At 44.5% G+C, this 26,153-nt stretch overlaps 1 protein-coding gene across 8 annotated transcripts in view; it reads right to left on the bottom strand.

Annotated features, from left to right (window-relative positions):
* Positions 1–26,153, bottom strand: part of PRKCE (protein kinase C epsilon) — a 498,772-nt gene that overhangs the window by 318,436 nt on the left and 154,183 nt on the right. The window contains exons 2-3 of one of the 8 annotated variants that reach the window (XM_084828977.1): positions 9,947–13,341; positions 1,488–7,814 (exon numbers count right to left, since the gene is read on the bottom strand). The exons of 4 other annotated variants lie outside the window; for them this stretch is intronic. In XM_084828977.1, the coding sequence (XP_084685103.1) occupies positions 1,488–1,490 (3 nt within the window). In that variant the 5' untranslated portion in view covers positions 1,491–7,814; positions 9,947–13,341. Of the gene's footprint in view, positions 1–1,487; positions 8,299–9,946; positions 13,342–26,153 lie in introns of those variants that run through there. 3 more of the 8 variants (XM_084828978.1, XM_084828981.1, XM_084828979.1) reach the window with 3 other exon arrangements.

Genomic DNA, 26,153 nt, shown 5'->3' with positions numbered 1-26,153 from the left:
CGCTTTTAAGGTAAGGGACAGGAAGCTTGTGTGGGATCTGGGAGTGGACAGAAAGCCAGTGAAGGGATTTGAGTGACATGGCCCAAACAAAAGAGGTATAATTTATAATGATTTCCACAGAACGTATAGTATTGCATGTCTAAAAAATATATAAAATTTTCCTGCTAAAGGACATGCAGTGAATCTTTCTGCATGTTTTCTCCCATTTAATGTATATTTCTTAAAAACAGAGTTAAAACGCAATTACACTGAAACAGCTCCAATTAGCTGCCATTAAGTTAATGTTAAGGTGGGAGGAGTATGACACTCTCCTTCCTGTGTTGCAACCACTGTTTAAGAGGAGACAATAAGATGGAAATTGAAGGGCAAGACTCTATAACTTTACACCTTAGTAAAAAAACAAACAAAACAAAAACAAAAATTGCTTTAGGGCACAATCCTATGCATGTTTAGACAGAAAAAAAGGCCTACAATTCCTAGCATGCCCAAGCCACAATGGGCTGGCTGGAGGAAATCTGGGAGTTGTTAGGACTTTTTTCTGTCTAAACATGCATAAGATTGAGCCCTTAATTAACCAATTCCCTTCTAAATTTACTCATGGACCACAATGAATCATAGTTCCCTAGGAGCTTTCCCCATTGCTCCAAATTTTAATTGACATTTTCATAGTAGGAAAACACAAGAGCAGTTTCAAGAAAAGAAGAGCCAAGGTCAATGGAAAACGTAACAGGAACCCCAACACATTCTGCTGAGATGTGCCTGATCTTGTCCTGATCTCGGAAGCTAAGCAGGGTCAGCCTTGGTTAGTACTTGGATGGAGGACCGTCTGGGAATCAGCCTTCCTGCATTGAACAGGGGGTTGGACTTGATGGTCTTGTAGGCCCCTTCCAACCCTATGATTCTATGTATGCACACATTGATCAACTGTCATATACCAAAGGCTCCACCAGAATATACTCATCAATTTCCCTCAGCCCGATTTCGGTCAATTCCTCCTTCAGGCAATTCCGCCTTCGCACTGGAGAAGGTGGAAGAGAAAGATTGGTTGAGCAAGCTCCCTTCCGCTCGTGCAACCACTGAATACATTTCATTTCATATATTCCATTTCTATACCACCCAGCAGCCAAAGCTCTCTGGGCAGTTTACAAAGATTAAAAACCTTAAACGTACAGTATTGTACATATTATAAAAAATATTGACATACAAACATATAAACAGACAACACACACATGTATGTGTATCTAAACAATTGTAACAATCAACAATAAGAAATCCCAGGACCTGATTGAAGACGTCACCATATGCTGCCAAATGCCTGAGGTTAGAGGAAGGTCTTAACCTGGCACCGAAAAGATAACAACATTGGTGCCAGGTGGGCCTCACTGGGGAGACTGTTCCATAATCGGGGGCCACTACTTAGAAGGCCCTCTCCCTTGTTGCCCTAAATACTGTTAATCATCAGGCCATATGTAATTATTCCTACTCACCATTCATACATTCTGAAGCAGCCCGCTCCACATATGGTCACAAAGTGAAACCATTTTGCTGCCTGAGGTACAGCAGGAAATGGCCACTCACCAAATCGTAATACCTAAGGTAAGGCAAGTTACTTTGGCACACGAGGCAGGAAATCCTACAATCGGCTCTCCTCATCCCTGGCAGAAAAAGTATAGATACAATAATAATCAATTAGTAGGTGTCCTGTCATGACAGCCTGAATCTGTTGCCTGAGGTAGCTGCTTCACTCTGCTTCATGGTAGGACCAGCCCCAGTGGCTGAGAGACTGAGGGTGCAATCCTATGCATGTTTAGACAGATAAAAGGCCTACAACTCCCTGCATCCCCCAGCCAAGCTGGGGAATGCTGGGAGTTGTAGGCCTTTTCTCTGTCTAAACATGCATAGGATTGCGTCCTGAGCTACTTTTCAGAATGTCCCTAATTCAAATTTTACTTTTGCCATGAACTCACTAGGTGGCCTCAGTCCTTCCATCTCCAATATGGAGAATAACAGTAACTTGCCTTACAGGGTTGTTGTAAGCATTGCAACTATATAATGCACTTGAAGCACTTTGAACACTTGAAAGCACTATACAAATGTATGGTTGTTAATACTATTAGGGTGCAATCCTATGCATGTTTAGACAAAGAAAAGGCCTACAACTTCCAGCATGCCCCAGCTAGCAATGCAGGCTGGGGCATGCTGGGAGTTGTAGGCCTTTTCTCTGTCTAAACATGCATAGGATTGGCCCTTAAAGGAGTTCTTTTTTGCATTGACTTGAACAGAAGACAATGAGCTGTCATGCTTCATTTCCCACTGTTTTCTTCCCTTCTTTGACAGACGAATAACTGTTTTGTACCATTGTGTTATATCACAAAGGGTCTTTGTGTCAGTGTGTATTAGTGTGGAATATAAGGCTGCTAATAAGTGACCCCATCCAAATGGAGATAGAACTACATGAGTATTGTCATGCAAAGAACACTCAATTAACTTAATTTTGTTTTAGATAAATTGCACAATTTCTTTACAGCTACAATTTGCTGTAGATTATAAAGAGTCTCAAAATCAAACCATACCATCGAAATAGCCCAGTAAAAATCGAGAGTGGGCTCAAATCCAGAGGATAATCTATTTTGCCCCCCAAATGATCTATCTTTGGACAAATTCACCAAAAATGAAAAACTCAGTTTGTGCCTAGTTCCAATATATGTTTCCATTTCTATAAATCTTACTAAAGAAGGTAAGGTATCAGATATGACATCTGGCACATTATCTTATAAAAGCCAATTCAAACTTATTGATTAAAAAAATCCCCCCCCACACACAAGAAAGGGTATTTCCGGGAACACTCAAGAGTATTAAAACTACTTTTTAAGCAGGAACAAGTCTACCCAGCCTAATCATTAAATTAGCAGTGTACAAGAACAACAGCTGTTTAGTTAAACGCAAAACAATTGGAGAATCAACTGTTTTACTCTGAAAGAGGTGATCTTCTTCCAATGTCTTTTTCACCCACAAAATAAAAACTTTGGGGTAAACATTTGACTAAATATATTAGGTAGAAGACACAATTACTCTATGAAGAGTTACTGTGCCAGATATAGAGACTTAATTAAACCATTCAAGTGGGAAACAGAGGGTGATTCATCCTGTTTAAGTGGAAATCTCTATGTAGCCATAATCTATTGAGTTGCTGCCGCTTCTTGCTGCCTCCGATAAAAGCAGAAGGGGGTCTCTACACATACAGAACTCTTCCCACTCAGACTCATTATACTGTTATCCACTTTAGACGCGCTGCACGTTCACCCACTCATTATTATTAGAACTAGCTAGAAGAAGAAGAAGAAAAAGCACCTTTCCATTTTGCAAACATTGTTTCCTGTCCAATTTGGAACTGGGTTGAAATTATAGATTTCCAGTTTTCTATGGAACTGTCTCACGGGAGTCTGTACTCTCCCTCCTCCACTCTTGAAGCACACTAGAAACACCAAACTTGGGAAACTGTCTTACAGCCCATCAGACCATTGGTCTATCTATTCAGTACTGACTATTTATTTAGTTCCCCTTCAGGGATCACTGCCTTGTTGTGGCGAAGGGGCTTGTGTAACTCAGTGAAGCCATAAGCTATGCTGTGCAGGGCCACCCAAGATGGACAGTCATGGTGGAGAGTTCTGACAAAATGTGGTCCACTGCAGAAGGAAATGACAACCCACTCCAGTATTCTTGGGGAAAAAAAAACCCCATGGACTGTATCACAAGGCTAAAAGAGATGATGCTGGAAGATGAGCCCCTCAGGTCGGAAGGTGTCCAATATACTACTGGGGAAGAGCAGAGGGTATTTCCAAGTAGTGCCAGAACGAGTGAAGCGGCTGGGCCAAAGCCGAAAGGACACTCAGCTATGGATGTGTCTGGTGGTGAAAAGAAAATCCGATGCTGTAAAGAACAATATTGTTTAGGAACCTGTAATGTAAGATCAATGAAACAAGGTAAGCTGGAGGTGGTCAAACATGTGATGGCAAGATTGAACATCGACATCATGGGAATCAGCGAACTAAAATGGACAGGCATGGGCGAATTTAATTCAGGTGACCATTATATCTACCACTGTGGGCAAGAATCCCTTAGAAGAAAAGAAGGGAAGTGAAAAGCAAGGGATATATCCAACTAAATGCAGAGTTCCAGAGAATAGCAAGGAGAGACAAGAAGGCCTTCTTAAATGAACAATGCAAAGAAATCGAGGAAAACAATAGAATGGGAAAGACTAGAGATCTCTTCAAGAAAATCGGAGATCTCAAGGAATTTCCAAGTAGCAGAGGGAATTTCCAAGTAGCGCCAGAAAGAGTGAAGCGGCTGGGCCAAAGCCGAAAGGACACTCAGCTGTGGATGTGTCTGGTGGTGAAAAGAAAATCCGATGCTGTAAAGAACAATATTGTTTAGGAACCTGGAATGTAAGACCAATGAATCAGGGTAAGCTGGAGGTGGTCAAACATGAGATGGCAAGATTGAACATCGACATCTTGGGAATCAGCGAACTCAGATGGACAGGCATGGGCGAATTTAATTCAGGTGACCATCATATCTACTACTGTGGGCAAGAATCCCTTAGAAGAAATGGAGTAGCACTCATAGTCACCCTTATTTTCTCCATAGTCTACATAAATCTTTACGTAAACTACCGGGACCAAATAAGGAACACATTTGCGTACGCACTTTTTTTTTTCCCCCAAAGTCACCCGTGATAGGCCACGTAACGATTTACGTGGCCTATCACGGCTGACTTTGGAAATCTAGCCGTGATAGGCTACATAAATTGTTACATAGCCTATCACGGGTGGTTTTTTTTTTTTACTTTATTTTGTAATGGCGGCGGTGGCAGCCGGTCGGAAGACCAGCCGCCGCCCCCGCCCCCGATGAACCGCCGCCGAACTCCCGCCGGGACCTGCCGCCGAGAGGGACATTCGAGGGAGGTAAGTCCCATCCCGGGGGGGGGGGGGGCGGAGAATTTCACCAACAATTTCGGGGGGCCGAATGCATTGGCATTCGGCCTCCCCGAGATTTATGGAGAAATTCTCCACCATCCCTAGAAAGACTAGAGATCTCTTCAAGAAAATCGGAGATCTCAAGGGAACGCTTTGTGTAAAGACGGGCATGATAAAGGACAAAGAAGGCAGGGACCTAACAGAAGATTAAGAAGAGGTGGAAAGAATACGCAGAAGAACTATATAGGAAAGATCTTAATGTCCCTGATAGCCATAATAGTGCGGTCACTGAACTAGAGCTGGACATCCTAGAGCATGAAGTCAAGTGGGCCTTAGGAAGCATTACTAACAACAAAGCTAGCGGAGATGACAGTATTCCAGCTGAGCTATTTAAAATCCTAAAAGATGATGCTGTTAAAGTGCTGCACTCAATATGCCAACAAATTTGGAACACTCAACATTGGCCACAAGACTGGAAAAGGTCAGTTTACATTCCAATTCCAAAGAAGGGCAATGCCAAAGAATGTTCAAACTACCGCACAATTGCGCTCATTTCACATGCCAGCAAGGTTATGCTCAAAATCCTACAAGCTAGGCTTCAGCAGTATGTGAACCGAGAACTACCGGAAGTACAAGCTGGGTTTCGAAGAGGCAGAGGAACTAGAGATCAAATCGCCAAAATTCGCTGGATCATGGAAAAAGCAAGAGAATTCCAGAAAAACATCTATTTCTGCTTCACTGACTACGCTAAAGCCTTTGATTGTGTGGATCACAATAAACTCTGGCAAATTCTGAAAGAGATGGGGGGTACCAGACCACCTTACCTGTCTCCTGAGAAACCTGTATGAGGGTCAAGAAGCAACAGTAAGAACCAGACATGGAACAACCGGGTGGTTCAAAATTGGGAAAGGAGTACGACAAGGCTGCATATTGTCACCCTGCTTATTTAACTTATATGTAGAGTACATCATGAAAAATGCCGGGTTGGATGAATCATAGGTCAGAATTAAGATTGCTGGGAGAATTATCAACAACCTCAGATATGCAGACGATACCACCCTAATGGCGGAAAGCGAAGCGGATCTAAAGAGCCTCTTGTTGAGGGTGAAAGAGGAGAGTGCAAAAGCTGGTTTGAAACTCAACATTAAAAAAAACTAAGATCATGGCATCTTGCCCCATCACTTCCTGGCATATAGAAGGGGAAGAAATGGAAGCAGTGACAGATTTTATTTTCTTGGGCTCCAAGATCACTGCAGACGGTGACTGAGGCCATGAAATTATAAGACGCTTGCTCCTTGGGAGGAAAGCTATGGCAAACCTAGACAGCATAGTAAGAAGCAGAGACATCACCTTGCTGACAAAGGTCCACATATTCAAAGCTATGGTTTTCCCAGTAGTAACGTATGGCTGTGAGAGCTGGGCTATAAGGAAGGCTGAGCGCCGAAGAATTGATGCTTTCGAACTGTGGTTCTGGAGAAGATTCTTACGGGTCCCCTGGACTGCAAGGAGGTCAAATCAGTCAATCCTAAAGGGAATCAATCTTGACTGCTCATTGGAAGGACAGATATTGAAGCTGAAGCTCCAATATTTTGGCCACCTAATGCGAAGAGAAAACTCTCTGGAAAAGACCCTGATGCTGGGAAGGACTGAAGGCAAAAGGAAAAGGGGACGGCAGAGGATGAGATGGCTAGATAGCATCACCAATGCAATGAATCTGGACTTGAACACGCTCCGGGACAGAGCGGAGGACAGGAAGGCCTGGCGTGCTATGGTCCATGGGTGTCAAGGGCTCCTTGGAGGCCTCTCTCGGTCTAATCCAGTAGCTAAGTCCAGACACAGACAAAGGGATTCCTTTCAAAGCTTTATTCTTCTTTTACAACTTAACAACCCTACCGTTTGCAACTTGATCTGAGCAGCACAGTACCTATGCCCTAAGTTGGAACAGTTGGTCCCCGTTTGAAAGGGAATTACTGGCAGACCCCTGAACTTAAGGACTAGGGAGAGTCCCTCCCCTTTTCCCTTGGATCCTCTGGGCGCAGCCGTTGTTTGCGCGCCAACCGGGCACTACGCCTCCTTTCTGCGCCCTCCATTTGGCGCCGCTCTCTGCATCGGCGTCACGCGTCCACCAGGTCTGCTATCTGCGCTCTGTCACTCCCTGGACTGCTATCTAAGCTAGGAATGGTGGTGGGAGGAATCTCCGTCAGCTGTTGGCCCTGGGAAAGAGGAGCGCGCTCCTCTCCCAGGAGCGACTGCTCTTCCTCAGAATCAGAACTACTCTGGGATTCTATGGGCTCAGTGTCCACCCTGACAATGGGGTCACGAAGAGTCGGACACGACTTAATGACTGAACAACAACAACAACAAGTTATTTATTTAGTTAGTTCACTTCTATACCACCCGATAGGTGAAGTTCTCTGGGCAGTTCACAAAAATTAAAACCACAAGGTGCAACATAAAACAATATAAAATATGAAAGCTTAAAACCACAATATAACAGTACAACCAGAATAAAACTTAGCAGCAATGCAGAGATTTAAAATACAGCTTTAAAACACCAGAACTAAAAGACTAGGAAGCTAAAATGCTAAAATACTGGGAGAATAAAAAGGACTTCACCTGGTGCCAGGAGGAGTACAATGTAGGCGCCAGGCGAACCTCTCTAGGGAGCGCATCCCACAGCCGGGATTCCACAGCAGAAAAGGCCCTCTTCTATACTGATTGGCAGTGGCTCCTCAGGATTTCAGTCAGGAGCCTTCCCTTGCCCCACCTGGAGATGCTGCAAATTGAATCTGGGACCTTTCGCATGTAAAGCACTGCCACTGAGCTACGGTCCTTCATCTACTCAACCATGTAAAAAAAAGAAAGAAAAAAAATTGGGAGCGAATGACAAGCAGAAACTGGGTGGGTGAAAATTTTCCTCTGTGCAAATGCAGTGACAAAAAAGCTTCACAATGTAAATTCCTAGCAGCCACGTAGCTTTAGAGCAGGGGTGGGCAACCAAAATTCAGTGGCAGACTGGATCACCCCCATCCAGCCCTCCACTGGCTGAATGATGTTAAAGGGGCATGGTTGCCCCCCCCCCGATATTGGGGGGGGGGAGCACACAACAGACCAATGTGCTGCCTGGCTTTGCTCGTCCTTTGCTTTTTCCGCATGACAAATACTATGACAGCAGCATAGGAATGGTAAAATTTCCTCCATGTTATCTCTACTCAGACATTGGGGCTGTGGAGGCTGGTGACTCCCATTTCAGTGGGGCTATGAATCCACTCTGGGTTTCAGTCAGAACCAGCCAGTAGTCTAAAGGATCTATCCAAGGTGCTGGACCCTATCCCCAAAATAGGTTCAGCACCTTGGATAGATCCTTTAGACTTCTGACTGGTCCTGACTCAAACCTAGAATGGGTTCCTCACCCCACCACAATCAGAGCCACCAGCCTCCTCTGCATCAGGGATAATCTTTATGTATGTATGTATGTATGTATGTATTTACACAATTATTTAAATTTATTTTATTTAAATAATTCCTTAATTGACTAGTTATGGTTTTTTATTAGAATTGTGTTTCTTAAACAACTGTAATTTTAAAGTGGTGTTTTAATCTTTTTATTCTTTTACTTCTTGTGTTCACCACTCCAAAATCTGTTTTAGATATGGAGCAGTATATATATATTGTAAGTAAGTAAGTAAGTAAGTAAGTAAATAATTTCATTTCTATACCACCCGATAGCCAAAGCTCTCTGGGCAGTTCACAAAAATTAAAACCACAGAGTGCAGCATAAAACAAAATAAAATATGAAAGCTTAAAACATGGGGATAACATGGGGATTCCTCTCCCAGGACCTGGGGAGTGGAGGGGGCAGGGTCCCTCTGTGGACTGAATCAGGCCCACAGGCTAGAGGTTGCCATCCCCTGCATCATAATTATCAGCTCCATCCCCAGCTGGTTCAATCTACATTTTTTAAAACCTGCACCTTAGATGCAAAGATGCCTTTAACTTCATGTGCATGTAGTTTGGCCCTCAGTCACATACCAAACTGTAGCACTGACAAGTTCACATCTTTTGTGCAGAAATTTAGCATGTATGCGCCCAACAGAAATTTAGCATGTGTGTGTGTGTGGGGGGGTTCCTCCTGGCACAGAGATGGAATTGGGGGGCTGGGAGACAGTAGCAGGCAGCAGAAAAAAACACAGGAGCTCTGCCAGAAGAGAAAAAAAAAGGCCTCAACCACAGTAGTTAAACTATGGAATTTTCTACCACAGGATGTGGTGATGGCCACCTACTTGGATGGCTTCAAAAGGGGATTGGACAAATCCATGGAGGAGAAGGCTACCCATAGCTACTAGCCACGAGAGCTAGATACTGTCTCCAGTATCAGAGGTGCTGGAGTTAGTGCTCTGCTGACAATGTCAATTCTTCCATTTTCGGCATGGGGGTGGGGTGGGGACAAAAACTCTGTCGAAAGAGGCTGGGAGAGGTGAGAATTTCAGAGAATTTTTTCCTTGGGGCGTGGGGCTGGATTTCCATATACTTCTGTAAGTTTGGGTAATTCTTGAGGGGTCTTCTTTCTAGCTTTTATTTTTTTAAACACCCCCCACACCTGCAGGAGCCCAGGTCTCTTTTCCAGCCTGGCAGTTCTTCCTGAACTCCCAGAAGACCATGTGGCCTTGCCCTCTCCAACAGGCATTTGGGAAAAACTCTCAGCTGCAGAAGGTATGTGGAAACCCTGTCCCCCTCCCCAAGGAGAAAATTCTCCAAAATTCTCCCCCTCACTGCAAAACAGGCAGAAAAAACAATGTCTCTTTCACAGGGAGAGAAAATGTTCTCAAAACAGGGCAGGATTTGGCAGAGCACTAACTGGAGTTCTATCCCCTGTATTGGAGGCACTGGAGTATTATCTCCAGTATCGCGGGCACTCCAGGATCTCTGACTATGAGTTGCCAGGGAACACAAGTGGAAGGGTGTTTTACAGTCATGTCCTGCTTGTGGTCATCTCATAGACATCTGGTTGGTCCCTGGGGGAAACAAGCTTCTGGATAGGGCTGTAGCCTGATCCACGGGGCTCTTTTTAAGCATCTGCAGAGGAGACAGCAGCCATAGGAATATGAAAGAAAATGAGGTTCACAAAGCACTTTTGAGCAGTCACGTTTCACACTTAGTGTCTATTCTCTGACAGCAGGAACAACAGTAGTTTCCCTCACAAGGTTATCAGGAGAAGAAACAAAACAAAGATGGAGGGCGTGGGAATTTCTATATTTGAGGTCATATATACATGGTGAAAAATTAGAGTAAGCAGGCCAGGTAGTGCAGCTAAGAAATAGCCTTTAGGAGGCCTTGAGTCAGTGGAGGCTGGTGGCTCTAATGTCAATTGGGCAGTGAATCCACTTCAGGTTTCAGTCAGAACCACTCAGAACTCTAAAGGAGCTATCCAAGGTGGATCTTTCTTTGGTCACACCAAAGTAGATTGTATGTATTTCCTAAAACCTTGAGGTAAACGTGTTGCTCTCCTCCAACCCGAATAAATTCCCCCATTTTTCTACCTCCTAATCTCCATGCCATTTGCAAGCAAGCAAGCCATCCTGGAGCTTTGACAGCTTGCACACGTCTGGGAATGAAGGATGTGCTGCCAATTAGGCTTGTTAACTTCCCCCACAAGGAACTCCTGCTGTTTTATTAACCCTAATTGTGGGGTTGTTGGCAGCAGCTGCCAAACTTGCCGCTGCCTGGGACAGAGTTTTAACTCCTAATTCGCCAAACTGTGGTGCAATGGGCAAACACAGACATGTACCAACCCCATCCAAGCTCAGAGGACGTTAACATAGGGTGGTCAGATGCAAAAGAGGGCAGGGCCCTGCAAGGGACAAGTGACACCTGCTGAAAGTACCTCTTCTCACCAACTCTTAAAGGTGGAGGAGCCCAGCCCTTTTTTCTTTTGGCCACCCAACATTAAGACTTTGGGCCTTCTCCTCAGTTTCACGAGCTCTCATCTGCTCAATTACACATGGTGATATTACAGGATTTTACAGGAAGGAAGGGATTTAGACCGATACAGCATGTTACACAGAGGTGAAAGCTGTGCCTGATGAAATTCCCCTTCCTACGTAACTATTACAGGAAACAGAGCCCTAACCACCTTTGCCATCTGGTCACCTTGGTAGTATAATGTCAATAATTGGTTTAATTTAGCTGTGTGTGTAATATATATGAAATTATCAATACACATTTTAAATGAATCCTTATCACATAAAAATTTCCTCTTGCTTCCTAAATCTAGCACAGCCTTTTCCAACCTGGTGCCCTCCATATGTGTTGGACTACAAATCTCATCACCCCCCAGCCAGCTTCTCTAGCCTACCAGTGGGCAGAAGGTGGATCTCCAGATGTTTGGGACTTCAGCTCCCCAGAAGTCCCTGCCAGCATGGCCAATGGTCAGGAATGCTGGGAGTTGAAATCCCAAACATCTGGAGATCTCCTTTATGTCTACCTCTGATCTAGCAAGTTTTATTTGATCAGAGAAATTGGATAGTAGAGAAGGTGGGGTCATCCAATGAAGCTGAATGGTGTTAGATTCTGGACATATAAATGGAAGCGCTTTTTCCCAAAGTTTGTTTGTTTGTTACATTTATATCCTGCCTTTTTTCCTCCTTGATTTTATTTATTTATTCATTCATTCATTCATTTCATTTCTATACCGCCCAATAGCCGAAGCTCTCTGGGCGGTTCACAAAAATTAAAACCAAACAGCACACAATAAAACAATTTAAAATATATAGAATATTAAAACCACAATATAACAATACAACCACAATAAACCTTAAGGAACCCAAGGTGACGTTAAACTATGAATTTCACTGGCACCAGATGTAGTGATCCCAACTTTTACAAGGGGATTAGACAAATTCATGGAAGATAAGGCTATCAATGGTTACTAGTTAAGATGGCTATGTATTACCTCCAGTATTGGAGTCAGTATGTGTCTGAATACCAGTTGCTAGGGCATATGAGTGGGGGGGTGCTACTGCCTGCATGTCCCGCTTATAGGAGGTCCAGAGAGGCTTGCCTACTTATTTATTTATTATTACATTTCTATCTTATTTTATTTCTTCTTGCAAGGAACCCAAGGCAGCTTACACGGTCCTCTTTCATTTTATCCTCACAACAACCCTGTGAGGTAGTTGAGGCTAAGAGTCAATGGCTGGCCCAAAGTCACCCAGTGGGCTTCATGACCAAGTGGGGACTAGAACATGGATCTACCAGTCCCAGTCCAACACTTCAACCACTACATCATACTGGTCTAGACAGGCTTTTGGTCTGAACCAGAACAGCTCTTATGTACTTAAAAAAAAAAAAAATCTTATCGCAAACTGAGCTTATGCATGCTTCTTCAGCAGTAGGACCTACAGACTTCAATGGGACATCCACATCACTGTGCAGATTTATTCCAGCAGCACCAGACAGGCCACTTAACAAGATCAGCCTCGGGTGGCCTTCTCTCTGTCCCATCAGCCAGGACAGCTAGACTGGTGGGGACGAGGGAGAGGGCCTTTTCTGTGGTGGCCCCACTCTGTGGAACTCCCTCCCTAGGGAACTCCGCCATGCCCCCTCTTTAATGAGCTTCCATCGTGCATTAAAAACGTGGTTGTTCAGGCAGGCATTTGGGGTGGGTTAGGGTATTTTAGAAAATGTTTTTATTGTAGAATTTTATTGTTTTAAATTGTTTTATTGTATGCTGTACATCGCCCAGAGTGGCTGGGTGACCAGCCAGATGGGCGATTAATACATTTAATAATAAATAAAAATAAATAAATGTTTACTCAGAAGTAAGCCCCACTGAATCTAATACAATTCACTTCCAGGAAAGTGCACACAGCAAAAAGTTAAGATAGCAAGAAACCGTTGACCCTTGCTTCTGTATCTATCGGACAGAAGCTTTAATCAATACGAGGCAGTGTTGGTACTAAAGAAGCCCACGCAAACTAAAAAATAAAACAGACTATAACTAGAAATGTGTTCTTGAACTCTGCCCAAAGCACACAAGAAGCTGGCTCTTAAAAAGCCACCAATGTATCCCCAGAGGGAGCCCATCTTTAGCCCTTATAATATCCTATATTTACTAGCTCAAATCCATGCTTGGAATTAGTACTTCCTAACAGCCTGCGTTTACAGATCTCCTCCATAACCCCTTCCTTTCAAATGCTTACGGTTCTTTCACAGGCTTCATGTCATTACACAGGCCATGTAATATTAGAGTCGGTTATATTTATTGCTCACTGTTTATTTGTTCTCTTGCTGACATGCCTGAGGCACTTCTTGGGAATTGACCGGGAGGCTGATAATGCATTCGAAGTCCTTGTCAAACTCTGCTCTAGGGAAACAAGGATCACGCTACAGGTCAGGCAAGTGCGTGTCAAAGAATCTGTATAAACAGTCCCAAAGAGCGCCTGTTGCAGGGGCAAAAGAATGTGGGTTAGTTTATAAAACCAGATGAATGGAATGGTCGAATGCTTTTTTCTTCTTGGAATGTACCACTTCAGGCTGCAGGTAAGGACTGGCATATTTAAACCCTCCACCACAACCAAACTCCATGCACACAGAAAAAGAGCATGACAGGGAAGAGGAGGACAGGTTGAACCTTTCTTCCTGACATGACGTTCCATTCATCTGTGGAACTGATTCCAGGTACTTGAGGATGAGACTGGAGGACAGCCTGCAGAGGAAGAATCACGGGGGAAACTGCATGAGAGTGAGAAAGAGGCTGAAGGTCAGTCAAACAGAGGCGATGAAACCCAGGGCTACAACAAGAAGAAGAGAAGAGTGGTAGTAGTGGGAGACTCCTTGCTGCGTGGGATCGAGATCTAAGTATGTCGCAAAGACCCATGGACTCGCCAGGTATGTTGTCTCCTGGGAGGACGGATTAGAGACGTGACTGAAGCGTTGCCTGCACTCATAAAGCCCACTGACAGGTATCCCTTTCTTCTCATCCATGTGGGAATAACTGACACCGCCAAGTGGAGCTACGAAGAAATCACGTCAGACTTTGAAGCTTTGGGAAGGAAACTCGAGAACTTTGGGGCCCAGATAGTTTTCTCATCCATCCTTCCAGTAGTTAGAAGAGGGATAGAAAGGGAATGAAAAATACTCCAGGTGAATGACTGGCTACGAAGGTGGTGCCGACGAGAGAGATTTGGATTCTGGGACCACAGGCTATACTTCCTGGAAGATGGGCTGTTGGCAAGGGACAGGTTGCACCTCACAAAGGCTAGGAAGAATGTGTTTGGCCACAGCATGAAGAACTTCATCAGGAGAGCTTTAAACTGAATCCTATGGGGAAGGGAGACGTAAAGTTCGGGGTAACAATGGACAAAGGCTCATGCACCGCAATGGAGAGAACAGCTCTAATAGCGCCCAATAACAGTCTTCGGACACATGTAGGAAGAAAGCCAGACTACGAAGCACATGGTCTTCGATGTCTATATACTAATGCCCAGAGTATGGGAAACAAACAGAACGAACTTGAACTCTTAATACAAGAAGGAAATTATGACTTGATAGGTATAACTGAGACTTGGTGGGATGACTCTCATGACTGGAATACAGCAATTGAAGGGTAACTTGTTCACAAAACACAGGAGGTACAGAAAGGGAGGTGGGGTTGCACTGTATGTGAAAAATACATATCTCTGCACAGAAATACAGGAGGATGAGCTTGGTAGTCCCATCGAGAGCATCTGGATCAAAATTAATGGAGCAAAGAATAAAAGGAACCTGGAGGTCGGAGTCTACTACCGGCCACCCAATCAAGGAGAAGATGAGGATGAAACTTTTGAAAAGCAAATAGCCAATGTTTCAAGGAAGCATGATGTAGTAGTAATGGGGGATTTCAATTTCCCTGATATTTGTTGGGAGACAAATTCTGCAAAACATGGCCCCTCCAGGAAATTCCTGACTTGTAGCAGATAACTTCCTCCTACAGAAAGTAGAGGAAGGAACTAGAGGATCAGCTATCCTTGACTTGATCCTAGCAAACAGAGATGACTTAGTGGATAAAGTAGCAGTTACAGGAACTCTGGGGGAAAGCGACCATGTTATACTTGACTTCTTGGTTCTAAGGGAAGCAAAAGCCGAGTGTAGTCAAACATGTACCCTGGATTTTAGGAAAGCTGATTTTAATAAACTCAGAACAATGATCGGTAAGGTCCCATGGCAAGCGACTCTAACGGGAAAAGGAGTCCAAGATGGGTGGGAGCTTTTCAAAAAGGAAATTCTCAAGGCATAATTACAAACAATTCCAACAAGAAGAAAAGGTGGAAGACAACAGAAGAGGCCAATGTGGCTTCACAAAAAGCTTAGAGATGACCTGAAAACAAAAAAGGACACATATAGGAAGTGGAAAGAAGGCCAAGTAACAAAGGAAGAGTACAGGCAGGTAGCACAGAATGGCAGGGATGGTGTCAGGAAGGCTAAAGCTAAGAACGAGCTGAGGTTAGCGAGGGATGCTAAAAGCAACAAAAAGGCGTTCTTCAGATACGTGCATAGTAAAAGGCAGAGGAAAGAAATGGTGGTTCAGCTATTAAATAAGGATGGCAAAATGATAACAGATGACAAAGAAAAGGCAGAGGTGCTCAATTCCTACTTTGGCTCAGTCTTCTCCCAAAAGAGGGTCTATGACCCCCCTGGCAAAGGCGAAGTACAGGCTGAAGGGGCAGGATTGCAGCTTGAGATCGATAGGCATATGGTCAAGGAACAACTAATTCCTTTGAATAAGTTCAAATCTCCAGGGCCAAATGAACTGCACCCTAGAGTAATAAAGGAACTGGCAGAAGAACTCTCAGAACCACTGTCTATTCTCTTTGAGAAATCATGGAGGATGGGTGAAGTGCCAGATGACTGGAGGAGGGCTAATGTTGTCCCTATCTTCAAAAAGGGTAAAAAGGAGGAACCAGGGAACTACAGGCCAGTCAGTCTGACATCAATCCCTGGGAAAATTCTGGAGCAGATGATAAAGTAATCCATTTGGAAGCACCTTGACAACAATGCTGTGATTACTCCAAGCCAACATGGATTTGTCAAGAACAAATCCTGCCAGACAAATCTGATCTCATTTTTCGATCAAGTAACCTCCATTGTGAACTGTGGGAATGCTGGAGACATCATATACCTCGACTTCAGCAAAGCTTTCGACAAAGTGCCCCATGATATCCTGATGAGCAAACTAGCTCAAAGTGGGCTAGATGAAACAACGATCCGGCGGATCCATAGTTGGCTACAGAATCGGACTCAAAGAGTGCTTCTCAATGGGAACTTCTCAAACCGCGGAGAGGTAACAAGCGGGGTACTGCAGGGCTCAGTCCTGGGCCCAGTGCTCTTCAACATTTTTATTAATGACTTGAGGAGGAGGTGCAGGGAATGCTGATCACATTTGCAGATGACACAAAATTGGGCGGGATAGCTAATACTTTGGAAGACAGAAACCAAATTCAAAGTGATCTGGATAGACTGGAGCGCTGGGCAGAGAACAACAGAATGACATTTAACAAGGATAAATGCCAAGTTCTGCACCTAGGAAGAAGAAACCAAATGCACCGTTATAAGATGGGGGATACATGGCTCAACAACACTACAAGCAACAAGGATCTTGGAATTGTTGTCGATCACAAGCTGAAGAGGAGCCAACAATGTGATGTGGCTGCAAAAAAGGCAAATGCTATTTTGGGCTGCATTCATAGAAGCATCGCTTCCAAATCCCAGGAAGTACTAGTTCCCCTCTACTCAGCACTGGTTAGGCCTCATCTGGAGTACTGTGTCCAGTTCTGGGCACCACACTTTAAGAAAGATGCAGACAAACTGGAGAGGGTTCAGAGGAGGGCAACAAAGATGATCAGGGGACTGGAAACAAAGCCCTATGAGGAGTTCTTTGTTTGAAAGAACTGGGCATGTTTAGCCTGGAGAAGAGAAGACTGAGGGGAGATATGATAGCGCTCTTCAAGTGCTTGAAAGGTTGTCACAGAGAGGAAGGCCAGGATCTCTTCTTGATCATCCCAGAGTGCAGGACACGGAAAAATTGGCTCAAGTTACAGGAAGCCAGATTCCGGCTGAACATCAGGAAAAACATCCTGACTGTTAGAGCAATACGACAATGGAACCAATTCCCTAGGGAGGTAGAGGGCTCTCCCACACTGGAGGCGTTCAAGATGAGGCTGGACAGCCATCTGTCACGGATGCTCTGACTTGGATTCCTGCATTGAGCAAGGGGTTGGACTCGATGGCCTTGTAGGCCCCTTCCAACCCTACTATTCTATGATTCTATGCAGGTTTTCTGCATTTTTTTGTTCCACAGCAAACCATTCCAACTTGCAACTTCCCACCTGCACCCTGCAGAGGTTTAATAGTTAGAGTTGCCAGCTAGCTAGAAGAAAAACCAGGCTGGTCTGCTTTTGTGACTTTAATCCTGATATGAAGGAATATTAGTAGGTGGAACTTTTCGGGGCACAGAGACAAGGATTACGACCTGCACTCTCTTTATATCAAGCTAGTGTTAACGGCACTGCATAGGATCTGGTAACAAAGCTTGGCACCTAGATGCCCTATATCAGGGGTAGACAACGTGGTGTCATCCACATGTTTTGGACTATGATTCCCATCAGCCCCAACCAGAATGGCCAATGAGGAGAGATTATGGGGGTTGTAGTCCTAAATATCTGGAGAGAACCACATTGCCTACCCTCTACCCCTAAACCTACTAGGGATGGGTTCTCATATTTTCCCCCATGTTTAAATTTGTTCCATCCCATTTCCACATCCAATTGTGATTCTTTCTCTGAAGTTGGCACAAACATTTGCAGGGATTTTTTGCAAGAGCCAGACACATGGCTTAGAGTGTCATCCCATTTTTCACATGCTCACTGCTTGGCCTGGAGTTGTAGAATACTTTAAGGCTGTAGGGACTGGTGGCTCCAATTTCAGTGGGGAAGTGAATCCATTCTGGGGTTCAGTCAGGACCAGCCAGAACTCTAAAGGACCTATCCAAGGTGCTGAACTGATTTTGGGCATAGGGTTCAGCACCTTGGATAGGTCCTTTAGAGTTCTAACTGGTTCTGACCGAAACCTACAGTGGATTCACTGCCCCACTGATATTGGAGCCACCAGCCTCCACTGCTTTCAGGGACTACACACAATCAAGCAACCTGTATTCGTGGTTCTCAATCATTCAGGTAAGCCTATGCCTGTAGAGTTGGGACATGTAAAGAGTGGTGTTCTCATCTACTACTAAATGCGCAAATGGGGGCCTGGTCCCGCACCACCCTCACAGGTTCAATCAGTGTATGGAGGGAAGTGTCACGTTCCTTTGTCCTCCCTCTTCACAATCAACACACCCCAGGAAACAAAGCTTCAGGCCAACACTACTTTATTAGCAAATTACTGGCTTCTTTACAAATGCAGATTCTAGGGAACTCTCAGACTGCATTGAACCAGGTAATCCACACATATATGAATATCAATAGAGGATATGTAGTGGAAGTTGGAGAAGTTGCCAACAGTCTGGGCATAAACTTCATGGCCAGACTTGCTTCGCAGGGATGCCCCTCCCTTAGGATGGCTCCGTCCTACATTGGCTTCCACGAGTGGCCAACCTGGCGGAGCGTCTGACCCCTGCCCCAAACTTTTCCCGCTTCACTCTGCAACAGACCTTAGTGTCTCTCAAGTCATGCCCCTTGCCCTCCTCCTCCTCTCCCTCCAAAACTTGAGTTCTCATGGTAGAGGAATGAGGGAGCCATTCAGGCTGGGCCATCCGTGTGTCAAAGTCTTGGGAAGAAAGTCTCACCGTATCTGGGCTCACTAGGGAGGCTGCCTCCCTCTGTTCTTGCTGTTCTGATTCTGAATCTGAACCAAGCTGCCAGACATCTCCACATGCCCAGATTCATTCCTGACAGGAAGGTGTGAACTAGGGTTATGTAATCTCTGCCTACAGCTCAAAGTTATTTTACTTTGCTCTCTGTATATATTTTAGGTTAGGACAGGGGTGTTGAACCTTAGGCCCACAGGATGAACCTGGCCCACCCGGGGTCTCAGTCCATCCCTCCAGGGTTCCTTAGATGGCCACACACCCTTTCCCCTGACCACCCATCATTTTGTGGTTTACCAGCTTTGGGACAATTTTTCCCCATTCTAAAAGGTTGAGATGCCTCTCTGAAGGCTTAATTACTGATAGTAAGAGCTTTAAGCTAAATTATGCAGGTATTTTTGGTATTTGGGGCCCACTTCCTTTTGCCTTTGGCCCCACTCATCACTGGAACACGGCCTCGGCCTCTGAGAGCTTCTCCAAAACTGATTTTGGCTTTCAGGCTGAAAGAGGTTCAACACCCCTGAGTTAGGATAATCTGCATTTAGATTACAGGCCAAGCCATCTAGCTGGGCGATGAGTCACTTCCAATTAACTAGCACTTGTGTCCCAAGACTTTATCAGATTAATTGATAAACACTTTCCAGGTAAATAAAATCTGACAAAAATACATAAAAATGGTTCAAAGAGAGTGTAATCGATTCCTACAGAATTGCCAAAGCCTTAAATTAATTTTCCTTTTATGATGGCCCAGAACATAAAACTGGATTTTACATTCTATGCAGAAGTTTGCTTATTGATTATACACCTAAGCAGCTTGAAACAGCACATTTGCCTTTGCTAAGCACTAACTATGGTGTAAATTAAGAAGAGGAGGAGGGCAGATCCATTTTAAATCTGCTTTCCTCAGAGCTTAAGCGTGGAGGAAGGATTTATAACATCTGAGCTCAGGCTGCTTATTAATAAAATAATAATATATTTCACTTATTTATTTAAAACATTTGTATTCTGCCCTATATCATTAGGATCTCAGGGCATCATATAGATAAAATCAATTTAAATGGCATAAAACAATAAATAATATAAACAGCTAAAAGCATATTAAACCATTAAACAAGCTAATACCAATTGAAAGATATAAAACAGTGTGAAACATTAGGGAATTCAATTAGCCCTCAAAGGCTTTGGTGAAAAGCCATGTTTTAACTTGTCAAGGGAATGAAACCAACGTCTGTGCCAATCAGGCTCCAAGGGGAAGGCATTCCACAACCGGGGCGCCACAGCAGAGAAGGCCCTCTCCCACATCCCACCATGGTGTATGTCTCACACTAGTGGGACGCAGAGGAGGGCCCCTCCAACAGATCTCAATCCTCAGGCAGGCATATATAGGGAGAGGCGCTCCCTCAAATATCAAGGTCCCAAACCACTTAGGGTTTTGTACAGGTGGAACACATGGCTTCTACAAAAACAAGAGCCCCTTGATGAGGTTTAGTCTGTGATCCTCTGGCTGGGGCATGCTGGGAGTTGTAGGACTTTTCTTCTGCTTAAACATGCATAGGATTGTGCCTTTATGGAAGGGAATTCTGGGCTCAGCACAAACATGAGCCACTGTCTGGTTTGGATTTTCTCAGTGTAAGCAAGGCTAGCATCAAGGGCAGGCACAATCACACCCAGAGTTCCACTGACAAGAGTTCCTTGGAGTTGTTCCTCTTCTCCACCATGGCAGACTGCTTGTTCATGTTCCTCTCACTCTGGCCCAGACAACAGTGGTGGTGAGAAAGAGGAGCAGTAGATACCACTTCCTACTTGTTTCACTAGTTCTCTGCATGTCAGTGATGAGAAAGCAGATGGAGAGCAACAGCAGCTGGTGACAATGGCAATGAGAAGGTAGACTCACTGAGGGTGTCTTGCCCAAGGGCCCTCAAAAACCTGAACCCAGCACTGGCGGTAACAGTGTATAATTAATTTTATTGGAAGATCAATCACCTAAAATCAGTAACCTGGACTGAGATTTCTTGGAGGGGACAGTAGAGAAGCCAGGAAGTTGAAAGGAACTAAAGAGGGTGTGGTGTCCATAAATATGTCTTAACTCCCAAAATGTGAGATATTCTAGTATTAGTATATCAAGCAAAGGGCTGGATGTGCCTGAGCTCATCTGATCTCGGAAGCTAAGCAGGGTCAGCCCTGGTTAGTACTTGGATGGGAGACCGCCTGGGAATCAGGCTTCTTGCATTGAGCAGAGGGTTGGACTTGATGGTCTTGTAGGCCCCTTCCAACCCTACGATTCTATGTTCCATTGCATTTATGCAAATTTCCACAGAATTCTCACTTTGACTCAAAGATATCTAAATAGGGTATTACTTTGTGTATCACCTTCACAATTAAATGCTATAGCAGATCGCAGTAAGAGTGAATTTCCTGATACAATGAAGGCTTCCTGTTATCCAACTTCCTTCCATTGTACTTCAGGGAAACAAAATTTCTATACCGAGCTGTCCTTTGATAACTACAGTGGCCATTTATGAATTGGCAAAGGAGAGGAAATGCATCACCAACAAAGACAACAAAAGAGGATACCTGTTCGTGTAAAATTAGCATATGCTAATTTATAAATCTAGGTGCAAATTTAGAAATAATGATTATAATTTAAATAGAAATACAGGACATCTGAGCATAGTGTGGAAGACTGTGACCGGTTGACCTGTGTGCCTGCCTGTTCAGTATGCTGTTCAGCTGCTAATAACTGTTAACGGGCAACAGTTCTTAGGGTGCTTTAAACTAGAATTAGACAGGACAGCCCTCCAAATAGTAGCTGCCTTCAAAGAGAAGACAGTCCTTGGCAGCCCTTCAAATAGAGGACTGTCCTCTATAAAAGAAGACACATGGCCACTGTATAACATAGGTTATTTTAAGCTGTCACACTAGGCTTTGAAAAGCTATGCTGCTTCCCCACTAGGCATGAAAAAATAAATGGTTCACATATGTATAAAAGCCCAAGGAAAACACATTTTAAATGTAGAATCCTCTGATGGCATCAGGCTTAATACATTTTCATGTGGTTTGAGATCTGAACCACTCCTGATGATATTTATTTCCAAGGTGAAGAGTAATGCATTACAGCATTATCTCCATAACACTGCAAAGAGGTTTATAATTTTATGACTTCAAAACATGATGCCCTCATGAATGCTTTTATCTTCTTCAAAGTCTCTGCTTGTGAAAATCGTAGTCTGCCATTGGTGCTCATATGATTATTGTCCTCGTAACCACGGAAATAAGGCTGCTGTCTCGTGGCTCAAAATTAGTCTGACACAAGAGGCTCTATGGGCCAATTTTAGACCACATAAACACTCCAGCAGCTAGAACAGCCACTTACACATTGCCCCTCTCCCCACGCCAAAAAAGAGAGAAGAAATGCACCACCAAAAAAGAAGGTTCACCTCTTCCCATCAGTGCTGGCTCCAGATTTTGGTGAGCTCTTGGGCAAGGTGCTCTTGGTAGGCTCTCTCTCTCTCTCTCTCTCTTTTTTTTTCCCTCTGGGCCCCCTCATGCTTTCTAAAGTACCACTGCTCACTCACTTGCCCTCTCCCTCTGGGTCCAATTTGCAGAACTGCCCAGCAACACCTTTCCGTTAAGACCTTGGGAGAGGAAGAATTGCTCATGTGGATGCTATGTTTCTCCAGATTTATACTCCTCTATGCATCCATTCGAGATCTCATGGACTACATTTATGTAGTTCCCACTGGTCACACTATGTACATTATTTAATTTTGTATTTAATTTGAAATATTCCTCTTTTACCTTTCAGTCAGACATCTTTTCAAGGCATCTTACAAAATTAACAGAACAGTAATAAAATCAACAGAGCAGTTATGAAAGTAAAATTTATAAACCAGAAGAAAAGCAGCATTAAATGCATTGGTTTGACTCAAAAAGGGCAAACATAATGGGTTTTGCATGGTGCCTAAAACCAGTAACAGTAGGTGTCAGGTGAACATCACTGGGGCAGGCATATCAAAGCCAAAGCAGCTCTGCCAAGAAGGCCTGAGTCCCAGTCGTCAACCAGCTAAACTCCACAGGTAATGGTCCTCAGAAAAGGGTCTGTCTAGATGATATCAACATATTAACATGTTTGTATGGGAGTAAATAGACCCTGTCATATTCTGGTCTCAAGTATGGGTCTCTATGGATTAAGAACAGCACTTTGAATTATGCCCAGATATACACAGGAAGACTGTTTTAAAATGGTGAGATATATTTTGTAGGGGTATACGAAACCCCGCTTACCTGGCTCTGCCGGGTTCCACTGGGGGGGGGAGGCGCTCCATCCCTCCCCCCGGAATCCTTGCTGGGGGAGGAGGCGCTCTGTGCCTCCCCCAAGAATCCTGGCCAGCCGGCTCCGCTCCGCGGGGATTCCGTGGAGCCGCCGGCCGGCTCCGCCAGCAGCCGGACATCCGGCCGCTGGCTAGCAGGGACGCAAATGGCGGCGGCCATAGCCACTGCCATTTGCGTCCCTGAATTCAGCCGTGATAGGCTATGTAAAGACTTGCGTAGCCTATCATGTCTGGGTTAAAAAAAAAAACGCATACGCAAATGGCAGTGGCTACGGCCGCCGCCATTTGCGTTCCTTATTTTTGGCTGTCTTAGTCTATGTAAATATTTACATAGACTAAGACGAAGACAAGAAAGGGGAATGCAAATAGCGTAGCGGATGCAATTTGTGTTCCCCCTTATTTTCGCTGTCTTAGTCTACGTAAATATTTACGTAGACTAAGGCGGCCAAAAATAAGGAACGCCTATAAGTCTTTACGTAGCCTATCACGAATGGGGGGGGGACAGACTGCAAATGGCGGTGGCGGCAGCTGGTTGGAAGACCAGCTGCCGCCGTAGCCGCTGCTGGAGCTGCCGCCATCCAGAACATCTGCCCCAGGTAAGTCTCGTCCAGGTGGGGAAACGCGGGGGGGCGGGGGGGCAGGCCATTCCGCCACGGAGTTCGGGGGGCCGAATGCACTGGCATTCGGCCTCACCGAGATCCGTGGTGGAATCTGACATCCCTAATATTTTGATCATCCTGTACCAGTGAATGGCTCAACTTCCGTATTTTGAATCATCTGAAATGTCCAAGAAGTCTTTAAAGGCAGTCCCATGTACAACACATTGTAGTAGTCTATCCTGGATGTCACTGGGGGACAGATAACAGATATAAGGCTACCTCCATCTAGGGCCTAAGCCAGTGAGGGGTGTTTCATGAGACATATGCCAACTGGGCAACCAAAGTAACAATGGAGTCTAGTAACAACCCAAAATGAAAACCAGATTCTGCAGGTGGGAGTGCAATCACATCCCAAACGCCACAAGACTACGTAGGCCTCCTTGAGCTCTGAGACATTGGGGCGAGTTGAAGATACAAGTCCTGAGGATACATCTCCAGCACATAGCTCGGTGGTAAACAACATGCTTTGCCTACAGAAGATTCCAGGTGTAACTGGCATCTCCAGTTAAAAAGGATCAGGTAGCAGGTGATGGGAAAAGACCCTTCTCTGTCTGAAACCCAGGTAAGCCGTTGCCAGCCACAATAGTGGGGAAGATGGACCAGAGTGGACAATACTGGATGAGATGGACCAGTGGTCTGACCTTTACAAGGCATGTTCCTACACAAGTATTGACAATTTCCAAAAGCGAAGAGAACTAGGTGAAAACAAAATCCAGCGAACTTTTAATTACTATATTGGAGAATGGTGGGGATCATGTCATTAGAATAGAGTGTCATTATCTATATCTACCCCCTTCATGGATCACTGCCTTGTTGTGGCGAAGGGGCTTGCGTAACTCAGTGAAGCCATAAGCTATGCCGTGCAGGGCCACCCAAGACGGACAGGTCATGGCAGAGAGTTCTGACAAAATGTGGTCCACTGGAGAAGGAAATGGCAACCCACTCCAGTATTCTTGCCAAGAAAACCCCACGGAACGTATCACAAGGCTAAAAGAGATGACGCCGGAAGATGAGCCCCTCAGGTCGGAAGGTGTCCAATATACTACTGGGGAAGAGCAGAGGGAATTTCCAAGTAGCGCCAGAAAGAGTGAAGTGGCTGGGCCAAAGCTGAAAGGACACTCAGCTGTGGATGTGTCTGGTGGTGAAAAGAAAGTCCGATGCTGTAAAGAACAATATTGTTTAGGAACCTGGAATGTATGGTCAATGAATCAAGTTAAGCTGGAGGTGGTCAAACATAAGATGGCAAGACTGAACATCGACATTTTGGGAATCAGCGAACTAAAATGGACAAGCACGGGCGAATTTAATTCAGGTGACCATCATGTCTACTACTGTGGGCAAGAACCCCTTAGAAGAAATGGAGTAGCACTCATAGTCAACAAAAGGGTGGGAAAAGCAGTACTGGGGTACAATCTTAAAAACGATAGAATGATCTCAGTACGAATCCAAGGCAAACCTTTCAACATCACAGTAATTCAGGTCTATGCCCCAACCACTGATGCCGAAGAAGCTGAGGTTGATCGGTTCTATGAAGACCTACAACACCTTCTAGAACTAACACCAAAAAAAGATGTCCTCTTCATCAGAGGGGATTGGAATGCTAAAGTAGGAAGTCAAGAAATCACCGGGATAACAGGCAAGCATGGCCTTGGTGTACAAAATGAAGCAGGACAAAGGCTAATAGAGTTTTGCCAAGAGAACACACCGATCATAGCAAACACTATTTTCCAACAGCACAAGAGGCGACTCTACACATGGACATCACCAGATGGTCAATATCGAAATCAGATTGATTATGTCCTTTGCAGCCAAAGATGGAGAAGCTCTATACAGTCAGTCAAAACAAGACCTGGAGCTGACTGTGGCTCAGATCGTGAGCTTCTTGTTGCAAAATTTCGGCTTAAATTGAAGAACGTAGGGAAAACCACTAAACCATTCAGGTATGACCTCAATCAGATGCCTTATGAATATACAGTGGAGGTGAGGAATAGGTTTCAGGGATTAGACCTGATAGACAGAGTGCCTGAGGAACTATGGACGGAGGTCCGTAACACTGTTCAGGAGGCAGCAACTCAATCCATCCCAAAGAAAAAGAAATGCAAGAAATGCAAGAAATGCAAGAAAGCAAAGTGGCTGTCAGATGAGGCTTTACAAGTAGCTGAAGAAAGAAGGGAAGCGAAAAGCAAGGGAGAAAGGGGAAGATATATCCAACTGAATGCAGAGTTCCAGAGAATAGCAAGGAGAGACAAAAAGGCCTTCTTAAATGAACATGCAAAGAAATCGAGGAAAACAACAGAATGGGAAAGACTAGAGATCTTTTCAAGAAAATCGGAGATCTCAAGGG

Source organism: Heloderma suspectum, chromosome 1 (assembly GCF_057233095.1).
Source record: "Heloderma suspectum isolate Gila_16-S chromosome 1, 16-S_ref, whole genome shotgun sequence".
Taxonomy (NCBI): domain Eukaryota; kingdom Metazoa; phylum Chordata; class Lepidosauria; order Squamata; family Helodermatidae; genus Heloderma; species Heloderma suspectum.
This window is presented reverse-complemented; position numbering and strand designations above follow the sequence as displayed.